Source organism: Hippocampus guttulatus, chromosome 19 (assembly GCF_054856545.1).
Source record: "Hippocampus guttulatus isolate MCC_2025c chromosome 19, RoL_Hgut_1.0, whole genome shotgun sequence".
NCBI classification, from domain to species: domain Eukaryota; kingdom Metazoa; phylum Chordata; class Actinopteri; order Syngnathiformes; family Syngnathidae; genus Hippocampus; species Hippocampus guttulatus.
The window spans coordinates 8,744,623-8,761,941 of NC_141279.1; the positions used below are offsets into that span (position 1 = coordinate 8,744,623).

General features: G+C 47.2%; 1 protein-coding gene across 19 annotated transcripts in view; it reads left to right on the forward strand.

Moving 5' to 3' along the window:
- Positions 1-16,999, forward strand: part of tcf7l2 (transcription factor 7 like 2) — a 76,414-nt gene extending 59,415 nt beyond the window's left edge. For 3 of the 19 annotated variants that reach the window (XM_086137687.1, XM_086137688.1, XM_086137692.1), the window contains 10 exons: positions 446-578; positions 2,194-2,296; positions 3,345-3,431; positions 7,335-7,475; positions 7,561-7,723; positions 7,818-7,925; positions 8,767-8,830; positions 9,580-9,630; positions 12,018-12,090; positions 14,549-16,999. In XM_086137687.1, the coding sequence (XP_085993813.1) occupies positions 446-578; positions 2,194-2,296; positions 3,345-3,431; positions 7,335-7,475; positions 7,561-7,723; positions 7,818-7,925; positions 8,767-8,830; positions 9,580-9,630; positions 12,018-12,090; positions 14,549-14,954 (1,329 nt within the window). In that variant the 3' untranslated portion in view covers positions 14,955-16,999. Of the gene's footprint in view, positions 1-445; positions 579-2,193; positions 2,297-3,344; positions 3,432-7,334; positions 7,476-7,560; positions 7,724-7,817; positions 7,926-8,766; positions 8,831-9,579; positions 9,631-11,417; positions 11,491-12,017; positions 12,091-12,591; positions 12,654-14,548 lie in introns of those variants that run through there. The other 16 variants (XM_086137693.1, XM_086137695.1, XR_015103871.1 and 13 more) reach the window with 15 other exon arrangements.
- Positions 17,000-17,319: the final 320 nt, after the last annotated feature.

Below are 17,319 nucleotides of genomic sequence, written 5' to 3' on the forward strand. Positions count from 1 at the left end.
GGATATAGTCCGACTACCCCTCGAGAATCAGGCCCAGGGGGGTGCGAGGAAGACGGAGGCAACGGCGGCGTGTTGACCGAAGCCACTAATGACTCTGGATTTACATGCGTTGTCTTGATTTTCGGCGGTTTGCACAAGATCGATGACTTGCGCTGCCGCTGCGGTTAAAAGTGCTTCATCAAGCTCCAAATGAGAAGTGGCAACAACCCCTCCCCCCCACCACCCCCCTGTCCCCCCAGGGCCTCATAGACGCTCTCTGAATTCCAGGGTGACACCGCAGAAGTGTTTTTAATTACAAACCGCAATGTTTTCACTGAGGCCCAGCGATTTGGCACCTCCAGGACGCACAAAATACGAGACGCTTTTATTGTATGTTTCTCCGAATATGAACCCTGACCGCTTTTTTTTCTCTCTCTGTCACTCTCTCTCTCTCTCTCTTCTGCAGTCGAATAAGGTTCCAGTGGTTCAGCACCCTCACCACGTGCACCCTCTCACACCGCTGATCACTTACAGCAATGAGCACTTCACACCCGGGAACCCGCCACCACACCTACAGACAGACGTGGACCCCAAAACAGGCAAGTGTCGGGACTCTGGATCAAGTCAACACCAAGTACTAAAGCAAAGATGGTTTTTGCATCTGCAGAAACCTGAAGGTTTTTTTTGGGGGGGGGTAACTCTATAGCCCAGTCTGTGATTAATCCTTTACCCCCGTGGGTCTCACAGTTTCTCACATGAGTCATTCTCAGGCCGTCACTGGAACTTGATCTGCTGCCCTCCTTTACTTATTTATTTATTTGTCTGTTTATTTTATGGTCAACCTGCCTCTTCATGCCGAACCATGTCGTTCTATTATCGAGTATTTCATTGGTCTCCAGTCAGTCATTTAGATAATGATGATGTCTTATTACAACGGCCCTCACGGGTAGGGAAATAATGTAGCAGCTGCTGTTTAATGCGGTGCCTAATGGGGCCTTAATCGGGGCTCAGTGTTTAATTAACGAGGCGTATTAGGTCCGGTGAGCTGCTTGTGTGGCTTTTAAGCAAAATAGCGCTCCAAAAATGCACTATAGATTTCTTTAACGCTGCAGCCTGGAGATGCAGTCATTCCTGGTGCTATTCCAGAAATGATGGCACCATTGAAGAACCCTGCCCAAAAAAAAAGTCTCGTACTTAGGTGAGAAGTTATTTTTAAACCAGACTGGCTGCAAAGGACATTTGTATCTTATCAGGAGAACAGAATGTCTTTCAAACATACCAATGGAATAACCTGAGGATGTTAGCTCGGGCTCGGTAGCTAGCATTAGCCTTACATGCCGCAAGTCACGTCGTTTCACCAACTCTTAACGCTTTGCCAGTGTGTGCGACGTATCTCAAAATTCCTCACGCAATACAATACATCCTGATTTATAGAGCGCACTTGCGATCGATAGCCAGCGTTAGCATACTGCCTTCACTTCACCCAAAGCTAATATTAGGCCCTTTCATCCGCCTTATTGTTATTCGTCTTCTGCAGTCAGAAGCGACACTCGTGCCTGCTGCGCGATCCGCACGCTTTGATTGATGTGGCTAAATCAAAGGAGCCCGCTCCCCAAAGACAATTGTACATTTTTCACCGGCGCTGACACCAAACAGCAATTGTCGTAGTCACCAATTAGCCTAAACCGCTTTGCTAACCATGTTAAACAGCTGCACATTTCCGATAGCTTTTGTTGTGCATATAGAATGATGGGGCTGACAGGGAATCGGGAGGCAACCTCCCTCTGATCACATGCAACGGCGTAATGATATTGTTGAGTTTTGTTAACTTCTAAACCCGCGTCATTTTAGATCATTAATCTCCCGAATTCGCGTGACAAACGTGACAAGAATCACGCCTGCGTCTTATTTATTTATTTTCATTCCAATCCTCCTCCTCTTCCTCACCTCTCTCCCCTCTCTGCCTCCTCCAAACACATTGTGCCGCTGTCGCCTGACGAGGCCTTTGATCAGGATTTTTTTTTCTTTTTCCCTTTTTTGTGTTCATTTCTTTATTTATTTATGATATATTTTTCTCTTTTTTGCGACACGTACACGCTAGCAACAAGGCTTCTCCCCCCCCCCGTGATGTGTGCGATGCTCCGGATTCTGACAAAAGATTTTGATTCTTCATCCTGTCCACCTCCTCAATGTGTCATCTTCCTTTTTCCGCAGGAATTCCAAGGCCTCCGCATCCTCCAGATATTTCTCCTTATTACCCGCTGTCACCTGGCACTGTCGGCCAGATCCCCCATCCCCTAGGATGGTTAGTACCACAGTAAGCGAATCCCCTTTTTTTTTGTACTACTACTTCTCCTCTTTGTACTTTGTTCTTTCACAAACTGTGCGAAAAGTTAGGACGAGTCCACTTTCCGTTGTGAGTAAACACCCCTTGATATTGTGAAAAATCGGCTTTTTAATGGCAAAGCCAGGGAAATCGCCGAGTGATTGAACGCTCACGGGAAAAGATTTAGAACCGCCCTCAAATGCCACACGATGGCGACAAAGCACCTTTTTTTTTTCTTTTAGACTGACAAAATGAAGCTACTCCCTTCAGTTCAACCTAGTTCCTTAGCACAAAAGATGGCACCCAAAGCGATATTATTCAGGAGACATGGATTTGGCTTCTCGGTAAATAAAAGTTGCTGAACAGCAGAATCCTGACACGAATTTCTCATTAGCATTTAAAAAAAAAAATTTTTTTTTAATGGCGCTCACTGCTTTGCATGTCTCTGTAGGGTCAAATTAGAGTAAACGAATGGCGATTGCCCGCCTTTTACCCGCAATCCCGTACTGGGACTCTCCCTTGGTAACTCTTGTCAACACTTGTTAATTTGACAAAAGGCTACAAATTAAGCTCTGTTAATTTAATGTTTTCTCGCCGCCATCTAAATAGCGAGAAAGGGCCCCCGAGCGCCGCCACGCCGCCCTTTGATTTGCTGCACTTTATTTTTGGTATAAATTTACATTCATTATTGTTTGTCTTTTGGAGGTGTAGACCTCAATTAGCGTGATGGCTCCATTAAAGGGAGCCGCACTTCGTCTTTAATTATCACAACAAAACACCTAGTTCCAGCTTGGGGAGGGCACCAGGGGGCCGGCGCACAGAGCGAAGGGTTATGAAATTTAATTAGCCGCCTCTATCAAGATTTGCAGCGTTAAATATTGTCGGGAGTTTATTCCCACCCCGCCTTTGATCCGCCGCTCGGCAATCCCCTAGATTTTTGTCCCCGATCAAATGAGAATGAAAGAGGCCGACTTGAGGGGGCTCGCTACCTTCTCGTCTGTCAACCTTGTTTCTTTACCTTTCTTCTTTTTCTTCCCAGGCAAGGTCAACCTGTTTATCCAATCACAACAGGGGGTTTTAGACACCCCTACCCAACTGCGCTCACTGTCAACGCATCCATGTCAAGGTGAGTCGAGCCCTTGGCGCGTGCACACACACGCACACACACACACACATCCGTGTACACAAACCCCTCTTAGCTAGCGTTGCAAGTTTTCCCTTAAGGACCCTCACGCCTTCTCATATTCAAAAGGCCAAATCTTCAGCAAGGGTGCTCAAATATTAATTATATTTATCTTCTCCACCCCACCCCAACCTTTAATGAGGCCCCCGAAGAACATTTAGCCCCCGCTGCACGTCAGGCTAATGCTAAATCAGCCGGGCTGCGTAATTGGCAGACGTAAACAAAACACAACAGCGCTTTGGGAGGTACAAAAGTTACGAGGCATAGTTTTATTCCAAAGTGCCACTATGAACGTTCATGCATATAATGTGTACGTGTAAGCATTTTGTGCATACATGCGTGTGTGTGTGTGTGTGTGTGTGTGTGTGTGTGTGTGTGTGTGTGTGTGTGTGTGTGTGTGTGTGTGTGTGTGTGTGTGTGTGTGTGTGTGTGTGTTTTCCTCTTTTGTTGTTTTTACAGTCATGCAATGCCCTTGAGAAACTGGCTTTGTGTGGAAAATGAATTAAACATGTTTGGCATTTCTTGCGGGACACTTTGGATACACCAACATTTGATATTGGCGAATCCACTTTGATCAAAATTGGACGCATGGAAATCAATTTGCTGCAAAAAAAAAAAAAGCTCAGAAGTCGCAGAAGTAGAAAATCTGGCCTAAAAAATGTCCTCAATGTTCCACGTTCACTCCATAAAGATGGCGCCGACTTGTCATGTTGCTATTTCGAATGTACCTAAGGAAACAAATAATGTCGTGTATTCATTTATCTATCGCGCCAATGAAAGGTAGTCCAAAAATGATCGAATCCCTGAGGACAAGACATTTTTGGGTGTAGTTTCTTTGCAAAGCCGCCAACTAGTGTCCTGGCGTACATATTACCGCCTTGTCAGCCATTTTCCAGCTCTCCTCCTCGATAGCTGGACTCAGCCCGGGACTTCGGGGGCTGCGTTCAGCGCCGAGGGACCCTTTGGAGCTGGAGTTTAATTGCGGCCCGAATGGAAAAGCAGCTCCTGTGGGTGTTGTATTTAGACCTCTGCGACATTGATGGATCACGTCCATGCGGGGAGGCAGGCGGTGTGGAACCAGGGATTTCGGGAGAGGGTGGGGGGGTGAGTAAACTGATTTTTCAATCTGACACAGCTGTTCCCAAGTCGTTAAACTGTCCTCAGTAACTCGTCTACCTCGTTGAAGACGATCTTTATGGAAAAGGCCTCTCCAGATTCTCCCCGCGGGAGCAGAGGTCCAGACATCTGGCAGTGGCGTTCGCGTCCCAACTGGGCCTTTAAGTGACTGATAATTCACTCTCGGCGTTGTCATCATCCTATTTCCATCGTGGCTAATTGAATCTGCCGGCTGCGGGGTGTGTGTGGGGAGCTAATGCCCTGTGATGAAACCCCTAATTTAATTACCCAATAGAGAAAAGACGGGGGGCGGGGGGCACCAATGCGACCACCGAGCCGTACAAATGTACAGTACAATGAAATTCTACTTAGAATTTCACATTCTTAGCCGAGTAGTATGATTGTCATTGAGTCATTTTGACTGAGCGTTATTTTTAAAAATTCCAATGTACTTGCTAAAATGTCATTCCCCCCCCCCCCCCCCCCTTCGTGTAGATATCCAGGTCATGATAATCAGCAAAATTTTAATTGAGGCAGCAGGTTTCTTCAATTTATTTATTTTTTATTTTCAAAAAAAAAAACACTCAAAATGACTTTGGCCATTTTGCTATAGACTGACAATATGCACCTGTAGCTAAAAAGCGGAACGCGGAGAGTCTCTGTCGCCAAAACATGACTGCCATAGATTTATTGGACTATGCGGCCAACAGCCTCTCGTACCCCTTTCCTCGCTTTGTATTATTACAGTATGACCATGTCTTCCTTAAAAATCGAGCCTTGTTTTTTTTTGTGTAAAATACCCGATAAGAACCCAAAGGATACAGCAAGTTGGTTGGTGTGCGAGGGTTTGGCCGCACGGCTCTCTGCGGCAGGTTGAAGACTTGAGCATAGAAAAGAATCGTCTCCCTCTCTCTCGACTTCGGAACCATCGTGCTCTTTACACCTGACCCCAAATTAGCGGACAGGAAATGGATCTGGTACCTGCTAGCACCTTGCACCTCCTGTTAAAAATGCATCATGGGGTGAGATACGATTTTGGATAATAATGGGGCTCTCGGTACCTGTATTGTGTGTGTGTGTGCGCACACAGCTGCCTGTGACAGGTGGGCTGCCCTTTGATATGCCCCCACCCACTGCCAAATCCCGTCGTTCCTGCTCCTTCTCAGCCGGATCATTACACATTAAACAGGCACGGGGGGTTGCGCTTCACCTCGGCAATTAAGCGGCACTGCTTCGCGATACGCCCCCCCCCCCACCGACATACCTTTCTGATTGAGACATACGGGCCCGGGGTCGGGGCGGAGCCCTCCACTGCGTTCCTTTCTCTGTGTTGATTAAATTGGGCCGAGGCGCCGCGTTTCTTGACGATGGCGATGACGATGCCCCCTGCTCTTCAAAGGGACGGCCGTCATGTTTTAACCATAACCTGGGCCCGCCGAGGGGGGGGGTTGGTTCAGGCAGCGTGGAGGTGGTGGCGAGGGGACAGGAAAGAGAAGAAAAAGGGATGGGGGGGGAAATAGATTTGGAACTGAGGAAATTTTAACAAGTGCACCGAGAGGCGAAAGGGAGGGAGGAAACGGCGGCGGCGGCAGCCCCTAATGATGGGCGACGCTCAGCCGCCGCCCGCCCCGCCGAGCTCCCCATCAGCACATGACATGGCACAAACACCAACGTGTCAGGGATGAAGGCAGGGAAAGGGAAAAGAGTGTGAAGGGTGTGTGTGTTTGGGGGGTGGGGGGGGCGGCGCCCTCGCTCTCCCCTGAGATGGCCTCCAACAGAAAGTAGTTGTTCCTGGCGAGTTTATCCTCATCATTATTTTCTGGCTCCGAGCCATGCAGCCAGGCACGGCGAGATAATGAGCTTTACACACACACACACACAAGAAAAAAAAGAGAGAAATGGCAGAAATTGGGGAAAAAATATTCTTTTCTTTTCTCCTCCTCCTCCTCCTTCATCTTCATCCCTCTCTCTTGGATGTTTGGTCACATGGTGGCCCTGCACTGTCAACAATTGCGGATGGCTGGATGTGTGCACACTCGAGTGCATTCCTGCGGGAACGCGCCCGCTTTCATAAATTGACGGAGAAGACGGAATGACCGGGGAAGAAGAGAAGGCAGGATGAGAGAAAAGAACGAGGCGAGCCGATGCTCGATGTTGCCATTTATCGACTTAGATGGGCTCTCCCGTCCGACTCAAGCGGTAGAAAATGGATGGATTTGCCGACTTCTGCTCTGTAGTCCACCACCGAAACAAGTCTGTACTGTTCGACTTCATGCCCATGTTTCACCAATTAGCAGCTAACTGGCCGAGTTAAAGCTTGTTAGATTGCAAGGGAGCAATTTATGGACTTTGATAACGGGATAAGTGGAAGAAAGCAGATGGACGGATCGAAGGATTTGCCGACTTTTCTACTTTTTGTAATCACCAATTTACAAACGAAGGAGCTTTCGGTTTCTGCGGCGTTACATTCGTGTCTCACTTAGTAGCAGCTTTATGTTCTCGGAACGCAACAAAAAAAAAGTCGTTTCCACACTATACAAGTTTCTCAACGTTGAATGACTGTTCACTGATTGTTGGTAAATATGTACACTGTTTTGCATTTTGCTGCCCCGCCCTTACCCGCGACGATCAATCCGCGTAACGGAACCTAGCCCGCTGAACTGTCGTGTTATTGATACATGTGCGCCATTGCCCCCATTTCACCCGTGTCCATTCTGACGATTTACACAGTCTTCTGTCCTCTAGGTTCCCCCCACACATGGTGCCCCCCCACCACGGTTTGCACACCACGGGCATCCCGCACCCGGCCATCGTCACACCCAACGTCAAGCAGGAATCCTCCCACAGCGACATCAGCTCCCTCAACAGTTCGTAAGTAGTCACACAATGATGGAACCCAACCCCCCCTTTCTTGGGGCAGGCCTTTTTTTAGTTTCTCCACCTTTCTTTGGCATAGGAAACAGTCCGATGCTAAAAAGGAGGAGGAGAAGAAGAAGCAGGTCCACATAAAGAAGCCGCTGAACGCCTTCATGCTCTACATGAAGGAGATGCGGGCCAAGGTGGTGGCCGAGTGCACGCTGAAGGAAAGCGCCGCCATTAACCAGATTTTGGGGCGGAGGGTGAGATACCTCGCGGGAAGCGCTTCGGTCTCGCGCCGCGTTTCCCCGCTTCCTGCTCACCTCATCTGCCACCTCCCCTCTCGTCCTCTTCCAGTGGCACGCGCTATCGAGGGAGGAGCAAGCCAAATACTACGAGCTGGCCAGGAAAGAGCGACAGCTCCACATGCAGCTCTACCCAGGCTGGTCGGCCCGAGACAACTATGTAAGTTTTTAAGTTTACAAGTCGTAACGGGCTCCTCTTCCCTCACCCCAACAAACCCAAGCCTCTCACCTTCAAATAATCTTTTGGATCCGCTTCCTCAGAAATCAATTTTTGTCAGAGAAACCATTCTGTAGAACTGTAAGTCTTTGTAACTCCACAAGGCGAAAGCTTCGAACACCCATCAGCCCCGGCGACGCTCACTCACTGACGCCCACGTCACTCACCAGACCAAAGCCATTCACTCATTGTTACGTCGCAAACCTTCGGCATGTTGTGAATAGCAAAAACGCCCGCTGTTGTGAGCGGAACAGAATCATCAATCTGTGGGTAAACTTGGTGAAGCAGCATGCGGCTCATCACCTGAGGTCGTTCTTGCAGTGTCGGTTCCAGAGTCAATAATTTGCTGTTTGCTGTTCAAATCCAATTGTGACCGTTGCAACTCTCTGTATTTCTATTATTTATCTGTCTTTGTTTACTTTGGTGTCGACGCTGGCCCACGTTGACTCTCCCGTAGTCGTTTTTAGCGCCGTGTGAATCCAGCCTCGCAAACGATTGGTCATTAAAGTCCGGTTTTGGGAGCCCATCAAGACAAATTGAGGAAAATAAGCGAGAGGAGCGCAGGCGCTACAAGAAAACACAATCCTCATCAGGCTCGTACCAACCGCAGGGCAAAAAAAAAAAAAGGACGGAGAAAGAAGCAGTGAATAAATAAATAAGTAAACACAAAGAAGAGTTGTAGTCTCCCGGTTTCATGTTTTGGGGCGTCCTGCAATATAATAACTAAGGTTCCTGTCTGTGTCTGTCTCCCCCCTTTTTCTTCCCCCCTCTTTCTATTTTTTTGGCGGCTAACCAACAGGGGAAAAGGAAGAAGAGAAAAAGGGAAAAGCAGCAAGCGGAGAGCAACGGTAAGCAAGCGGCAATTATCTCCCATATTAGAGCGGCCCCGTCATGTGTCAGCCACATGTGACACCCCGCCAGATAAAAGTCAAGCTAGTTTTGTTGTGTATGTGTGTGTGCGTGCGTGTGTGTTTATGCTGCTTTTTTTTTTTCATCATAGTCATGCAATGCAATATTTAAATGGTAGCGTTGGCTGTACAGTAACACTCCCCCGTCCTCCCTCCATTCCCTCTTTTCTGTAGTCTTCCCTTGCTAATAATAGCTGAATATGCATGAAGCCCCTTAAGACCCCCTCCTGTCCCATCCCATACCCCCCCCCCCTCTCCTTTTTTGCCCGCTAGCATTGTGTGGTATATGTGTATTTGAGAATACCCTGCGATGAAATTAACTGTTTTTATAATGCCTGCAGCCTGCAAATACACTCTCGTACTGTGTGTGTCGGTGTGCGCGCGTGTGTGCACAGTGTGCGCGTGCATGCGTACGTGTGTGTGGACACTAACTGGGCTGCCCCCTCGCTTGCCTCGCTCTTGATCACAATCGAAACAGAAATTAAGGAGGTTTCCTCATTCTGTGACTGCTCCATCTTTCATCATTCACACGTATATATTTCTCCTGATCACGTTCGCTTTCATTGTGATTATTGCCGCTGTTTTTTTATTTTTTTTAAATATCTATAATTTGGGGTTGTTTGTTTTGTTTTTTGGTGACGGTGATCTCCTCTTGAAGGCCTCTCTATCTGTTCTTGTTTTCGTTGCAGAACACAGAGAATATTTTCCAAACCCTTGCCTTTCACTCCCTCCGATTACAGGTGCTAATGTCATTTTTTGACTCTTCAATATACTAACTTGTTTTCCTTCCTTTTTAATTGCTCTTTATCTATCGATGGATGTGTTGAATCTTTCAAAATATTCTCCTTTTTTTTCTGCTGCCTTTTTTTAAAAAAATCTGTAAATGCTAAAAAAAAAATGTTGATATACATTGATATCATTTATGATCTTACTGTCTGAACGGTTTGATGCCAGGGTAAACCTCCTTAATGGATAAAACGCTCCCCCTTGTGCCTCATCTGTAGGCTCGCGTGCCCACTCGAGATTATTTTAAGCCACTCTCCTGCACTAATGCAAGCGACTAAGCATGGGCCGGATTCGAGCAAATTTGGATGGTCTGATAACCATGAGCAAAAAATATATAGATATATATATTGATGCAAATAAAAAACTATTACAGTGGACCCAAACTGTTGCCAGCGATTCAGGACCGAGTGTGGAGCAAGGGATTGAGTTAAAAAAGAAAAAAAAACTGGAAAAGGGGTTTCCCGGAATAACAGGTAGGAAGTTGCAAATAGGTGAACATGCAAATACGGAACCTTAAATAATTAAGGGGTCCACTGCATTTTTAAATGTTTTCTCTTTACTTTTTTTGACAAAGGGAAAAGTTGTCAGGCTCACGTCGAACCTTGGAATAGTTAACCGGCCCATGCCTACACGCGAGTGGCTGAAAGTATCTGGGAAGTCGGTTTCCCCTCCGCCTTATTAATCCTCAACCCTGGCAAGGGCTAACAACAACTAGTCGCCACTGTCTGGCCGTTTTGATGAATCCACCTTGCATTTTCTTAACTTTAACTGTCCGCTTAGATTCCGCTACTGCAATGCGATTGATATCCTGATTTGATGGTGTGCATGGAATGTGGTTGGACTACTAATAATGCTTGGAAACAATCCCATGGAAGACTGGATTTACACTGCAGGTCGAAGTCCAGGTGAAATGGAGATCATCTCCAGTGACTCAACTGCAAAACTTATTTGCCTGATGTGTCATTTCCATTTCGAGCAGGAATGGGCAACTTAACAATGGCGGCGGCCACAATTCTGTTCTCAGCTCTAGTGCGGGGGCCATTGAGCAGTTGTGTGACACAAACGGCATTTTAAATAGGGAGAAAATGCGTGCATTTATGTTTAAAAATAAAAATATTGAACGAATGAACAACAAAGCCTTTTGCTGAACGCCATATTTGAACTGCAATATTTAAAGAGCAATGCAATATTTAAATGGTTCACCACATGCGTCTTTTACTTTGTGTTGTTTGCGTAGCTGCTCGTCCTGTACGTGGCATGAATCGGCGTCTTCAGATCACGCGAGGACGGAAAATAGTCAGCGATATTTGTTGGCGATATTTGCTGCCGTTTGGGTTCACCTCACACATGATTTAATTTTGGCGAGACACTTTTGGCATCGATCGGGGATCAGGCCTGAACCCCATTTGGGGGTAATCGATGAGTGTAGCATATTTGGGCTTTGCTCACTCAGTACGTCGTCGTTGCACGCTGACAAATGAATCAAATGGGGTTTTTTCAACCCCATTTCCAAAGTGGAACCAGGCAGTGTAAATCCAGCCATGAGGCACTATTGAGAATAGCTGTCAATCTCCATAGACTCAGTGTAACTTTCTCTTTATTTCTCTCCTGCTTGTGCTTTGTTTTTGTTTTGTTTTTTTGTTTTTATTTTGGTGCGACTTTTGTTTTGGGTTTTTTTCTCCCCTTCTTCTTCCTCCTTGCTGGCTTCCCCCACCCCCTTTCTTCGCCGTCACGGCATCAGACCTGAGCGCTCCTAAGAAGTGTCGAGCGCGCTTTGGGCTCGATCAACAGAATAACTGGTGTGGCCCGTGCAGGTGTGTATGGGGTGTGCTTGCACCTAGTCGGGGGGGGGGGGGGGGTCGGGGTCGGGTGCAGGCTCGGCGGGGTGGGGGTGACGCCACGCTGGGACTTCCTCCTCCTTTCGCTCGCTCCCTTGTTTTGTTTGTTTGTTTTGTTTTTTCATTTGGTCCCCCCCCCCCCCCCCCTTCATGTTTGTATCGCCAAGCTACGCCAGCTTCCTCCAGCCACGCCCTGCCGGTCTGTCTTCTATCTCGAAGGGTGCCTGAGTGATGCTTGTATGAGTGTGATCAAATTTGAGGGGGGATTTGTTGACTGGCAGATGGGGGCTTGGGGAGGTCCAAAATGGAGGAGGTCCCAGTGTTTACCAGCCTAAACCTCAACCCAGGCTCCATGTGTGTATGTGTGTGTGTGTGTGTGGGTTTTTTTGTTTGTTTGGTTTGTCTGTGCAATGACGTGTCCATTTTTTTGTTTTGTTTTCTTTTTTCCTATGTCTCCTGTGTGTGTGTTTTTGTTTGTGTCCTTACCTCTTTGGCTATAACAGATGCAAATACCCCAAAGAAGTGTCGTGCCTTGTTCGGGCTTGACCAGCTGAGTTTATGGTGCAAACCGTGCAGGTACATAACTTGCCTGAATGAGAGGAAGGCGACCGCCATGAGCCTTTTTTTTTTTTTCTCCTCCTCTCCTTATTTCCTTGATGATTTCCTCGCTCTGTCTTTCTCGAAGCCACGTTTCCATCATTGTGCTTAACAGATGGAAAACTGCTTTTTCCCCCCGCCCCACCGGAACTTCCTGCAGTAGACAAATTTGAAAAAAAATAAATAAATCCCTTTCCATTAGGATGAGTTTGAGCCAATCGGTAGAAAATGGATTTCTTTTTTTTTTTTTCTTCTTTTAATGTTAGAAATCCATTTTCTCCCCTGACACCCGCCCTTTCTTATTAACTGTCATGTCTGCCCTAATTGGCGCCTCCCTTTCATTGAATAGCGATGTGATGCTCGCCATTTTTTTAATTTTAGCCCTGCTTCCTCTTAAGGGGCCCGCTCAGTGACACTCTTTTCTGTGCTCCTCCTCCTCTTCCTTCCCTCTCTTCCTCCTCTTCAATAACCCTGACTTAGTCCCTACCTGTTGTCTTTCTGTTCTGACACAAGCAGTCTTTGAATTGGGAATGCTTTCATGGTAGGTATTTGTTTCTGCTAAGTAAATTCCCTGCCCCTCTCCTTTCCTTTTTCTCCGTGGCATATTCCATTTGTGTTGTGACCACCGTGTCCGATGTGGACAACCCCCCTTTTCCAACATAGGAACACGCCGTATTCAATCCAGATCGCAAGATCAGCGCACGATAATTCCGTCTTCATTACAGAAGCCGAGAGGTTAAGAGTCCTCTCCGGGGCTCCCGTTGCTGAAAATCCGCCGTAATTTCCCGGGAGGTGGTGGGGGCCAAAAAAAAGAAAGAGAAATCAATAGCGGCGCATATGATGGATCAATGCGCGTGTTCAAAAAAAAGATGGATATGAGCTCATTTGTTGCTCTTTGACGGACAGTTAGCAGGAGCCGGCCACGTACTTAGCGGCCAAACGATACCCCGGTGGGCCCGCTCGATGCTTTTCTCAAAGTCCCGCCTCCTTGAATTGCATGTGTAACCAGCCCCCCTGCCCCCACCGAGCATGTATGTGCTTTGTTGGTGTTGCCTCATCCCCAGTAATGTGCTCTCTCTGGTTTTTATCGCCCCCAAAATTGGAAAAAAATATTTTTTGTGTTTTGTTTTGCTAGTCTGAGTTTCCGTTATTGCCCTCAGGCAGGTTCACCGCCAGGGTCAAGGTAAAAGCACGAGCGGGGGCAGATTTCACCCCCCCCCCCCCCCCCCTTAACCAGATCCAGCCCGGGGTGGTCACCTTAGGACTCGAGAGGGGTCCCGAACCCGACAGGAATGCAAACACGAGGCCGTGACCCCTCATGTACACGCTTGTGTCTGTGGGGCAGGTGCTCGCCAGTGCGCATCTTTCTGGATTATTTTTGAAAGCAAAATTCTGTGCCGAGTGTACAAACTGGGACCCCCTCAGGAGGAGGAGGACGTAGAGTGGGGGTTGGGGGGGGGTCGGGGCTCAGGAGCACGTTGATAGGCAATTGTAGCTTTTCTCTAGAAGAAAAGCCTCTTTCACACAGAAAACGCTGGATCAAAGTGTTTTTTTTTTTAAACACAGAACCCAGCTAAGAAGGCATTTGGATCGCTAGTAGCTGGCGACAGTGTCTGACGTTTAAAATCCTTGTAGGATAGCGCGCAACAGGAGCAGGCCACGCGAAGTGACGGTGGGAAATCGTCACCCGCGGAAAATTCTAGAATCGGGTCATGAGATGACCGATTGATAGATTGCTGGGTGGCTGAAGTCTGTGTGTTGGGTGTTGAACTTCACACGGACACACAAGCATCATCCCGCCTCTGTTACGTCTCTGCGACCTCCTCCGAAATCAGACTTGGGGCCTCTTCGGGTTCTTTTTTTTGCAAAAGAGCTTTCCTTTCCTATCCGAGCAATCTGACCCCGGAAGTGCTTTGGAGGAAAGTGAGATCGGATGCTCCAAAATGCCGAGGGTGCCTCAAAACAATTTTTTATCCACCTTTTTGTATGGGCCACTCCTAAACAACCTCTTCCATTGCCGTCACGTAATGATGTCGGTGAGCCAAAGTGGAGTTGAAATCATTTTGCAACTTTTCATCTCGTCACTTTCCACTCAGCTTGTGGAAAGTTACTATCAGAGTGAGGAGATTTGACTTTCTGAAGAGGCCCCCGCGGTCATCGCATTTCCGGCGCCATCGGTACAAAACGGCGTACAAGACGCGCGGCAGCGTAAACCCAGAGAGGGAGCATTACTCCATCTTCGTGTCCACTCCTCATCACCGCCACGCTCATTTCCCGCCTGCTTGATGTCCTGTTTTCCCACTCTGGGGGCGGGCGGGGGCGGGCCATTTCTCGATCACGCATGGCAAACCGCCGCCTCGCGGTGCATTCACGCGAGCCGCCATGGAATCAGACGTCTGAAAGGTTGTCTTGTCTCGCCTTGCCCTTCCCGATCCAGGAGGAAAAAAAAGTGCATTCGCTACATCCAAGGTGAAGGCAGCTGCGCCAGTCCTCCCTCCTCGGACGGAAGCTTCCCAGACTCCCCCCCGTCCTCGCCCTCCTCCGTGGTCCCGTCCCCCTCGCCAAAAGAGTCCAAACCTCAGACTGAACAAATGCAACCTCTTTCACTGACTATGAAACCCGCCCACCAGCCGCTCCTCCCTCACCCGCCGCACCTCCTGGCCGGGCCGCCGGAAAACGCCACGGCGGCGGGCGGCAAAACGCTGACCCCGGAACCCGGCGACGCCCCACCCTCGCGGCTACCGGGCCCCTCGGTGGTGTCCCCCATGGCCCGGCCCTCGCCACTGCTGTGTCATTCCCACTCGCTGCAGCCTCTGTCGCTCGTGACCAAGTCCATAGAGTAGCAGTCGGACCCTCTTCTTCTTCTTCTTGGTTTCCTTCTAGCCGCCGCTGCTCGCTACTGTTGTGTTTTCAAGTTCATTGGTCAATATTTGACCCGCCAAGGAGCCTGTCGAATTGTCCTCAAGAACGATCACCCGGAGCTGCAACACCAGCTCAAACATTTTATTTTATTTTATTTTTGCTTTCTACGAAAGTTGAATGGAGGTGACGCAACTTTTGGTTGTTGAAGACTTTTGAGCCAAAGGGCTTCTGCGGTCAAAATTAGATGCGGTGGTCATCAGAGGACCTGGAATCTTCGAAAGGCTTTTCCGGTTCTAAATTTGACAGAAAGCCTTTCAACAACCAGGAAGAGTTGGGTTGCCTCCATTCGACTTTTGCGGACGGTCGTGACTCTGATGACTTTGCTTCGTCAGTTCTAAATTTGACCAAAGCTTTTCGAACAAACTGTGGACTTTTCCTCATTTTGGTGAACAATCCAAAAGATTTTTCCAGTCAACATTTAGAACTGAAGAAGCTCTTGTTCAAGATCTCACAACAATGGACAGGACAAGCGTAAGGCTAGCGTTGGTTCTCCTTCTTATTTGTATTAAATACGAGCTTGCGAACCAATCACACCCCTTCACACAGCGCGCGAGGGCGGAGAGCCTGGCGGCGATGCCGCCAAGGAACAACTTTTTTAATTGTGATGTTACTTGTTGTTTAAAATGTACAGAATCAAACAAATTGGAGCTTCGAGGCGAAGGGGGACGGGCTGGTCGGGTCGGGGATATCGTGTTAATTATGCATTCTTCCACTGCTTTTTCTTTGTTTACCTTTCGGGGGAGGGGTCGGGGTGGGCGGGTGTTTAAAAGGGGTCGTTGGATTGAAAATGTCACCACGCTAGGACCAGTAGTATTTATTGCTTTAGAGATTTTTGCTCGTCGTATCTTGTTCGTGTCTCTTTTTGGACTTTTTATTTCTTCTTAAAAAAAAATGTACAAATATTTTTTTCGTAAGGTAAGCGACATACACATATATATATATATATATATATATATATATATATATGTGTGTGTGTGTGTGTGTGTGAATGATCCATTTTTACAAGAAGTTTTTCCCCCCACACCATCTTCTTTCTGAAAACCGAGATTCCGCCCTTGTGTCCCGTGTCGATCTCACCAAGCGAACGTCTGCACATATTTCGAGGAACGCGTCGGTCGATAAGCCATGACACGAAAACCAGTGCGTCGATAGCCCTACCCGTCACCATTTTCACCTTTCAGACTGTTGCTCCGCCGTGTACAGATTTTTCCGTGCCAATTTTTTTTCGCTAATTTCATCTGCCACCCCCCCCCCCCCCCCCATTGCCCCAGACCACGCTGTAAGGATCCTCCTCTTTTCGTTTCAGTTCAATGCCATCCTTTTGCTGTGACGTTACATAGATTGCTATGTATGTAGTATAAATGTTGCTATAACAAATGTGTTTGGTAGCAAATTGTCAAATATTAAAAATTTAAACCTAATAATAATAATAAAAAATAAAAAAGGAAAAAAAAATCACGGGCATCATACTGTATAAAACCCACACGGGCCAAATTCTGTATATTAGGAGGTTCATACAAAAAAAAACTATTAAATGCCAAAAAAAAAAAAATACACAAACTGCCACTTTTAAGTACACTACTACATATAGGTAGGTAGGAAAAAATAGGCATGTTGATGTTGCAAGAGGCTGTAAAATATTGAGAAAAAAAAAAGCTACAAGAGAAATCATCCACTCGGTGCCATTGTAGTTGACACGACGCGACTGTAAACTGTCGATTTCTTCTCTGGTTTATTAAGATGCTAATGATAAATAGTTTGAATGTTTCCTTAACGGCTGTGATGTTCCTGTTCTCTTTTATGCTCTTATCTTTTCTTCTCTTTGTTTGTCTGTTTGTTTGTTTCTTTCCCGTTCTTTTGAAATGGTTCCCCGAAACCACGTTTTTTGTAACGAAAATAAATGTTAATGCTGTACAGTCTCTGTAGCATGCAGTTCTGTGTTAATAAAAGCAACTTAGTATGTGCACGCCTGCGTCTTCCTTTTGCTTCCGCTCAACTTGGACGTCCTATGTCTAGACTGATGTGGACACTTGCGTGTGTTGTCTTGATTTTAGGAGAGTGCAACATCCTCATACATACTCGTCCTTCTGACAAATGGCGAGCTTGTGATGAGCTCGCCAAGCTACAGCAACATTTGTATTAGAATAGTCATATTCTTTTCAGAGGATAAAGAATATATGCTCGTGTGTATTTTCATACTGTCTTGCCTCCAGGCGTTGATACGCCGTTTGTGTTCAAATGTCCATCGCTTTAAGTGTTACAGTTCCGTCACAGGGAAGCTATTTA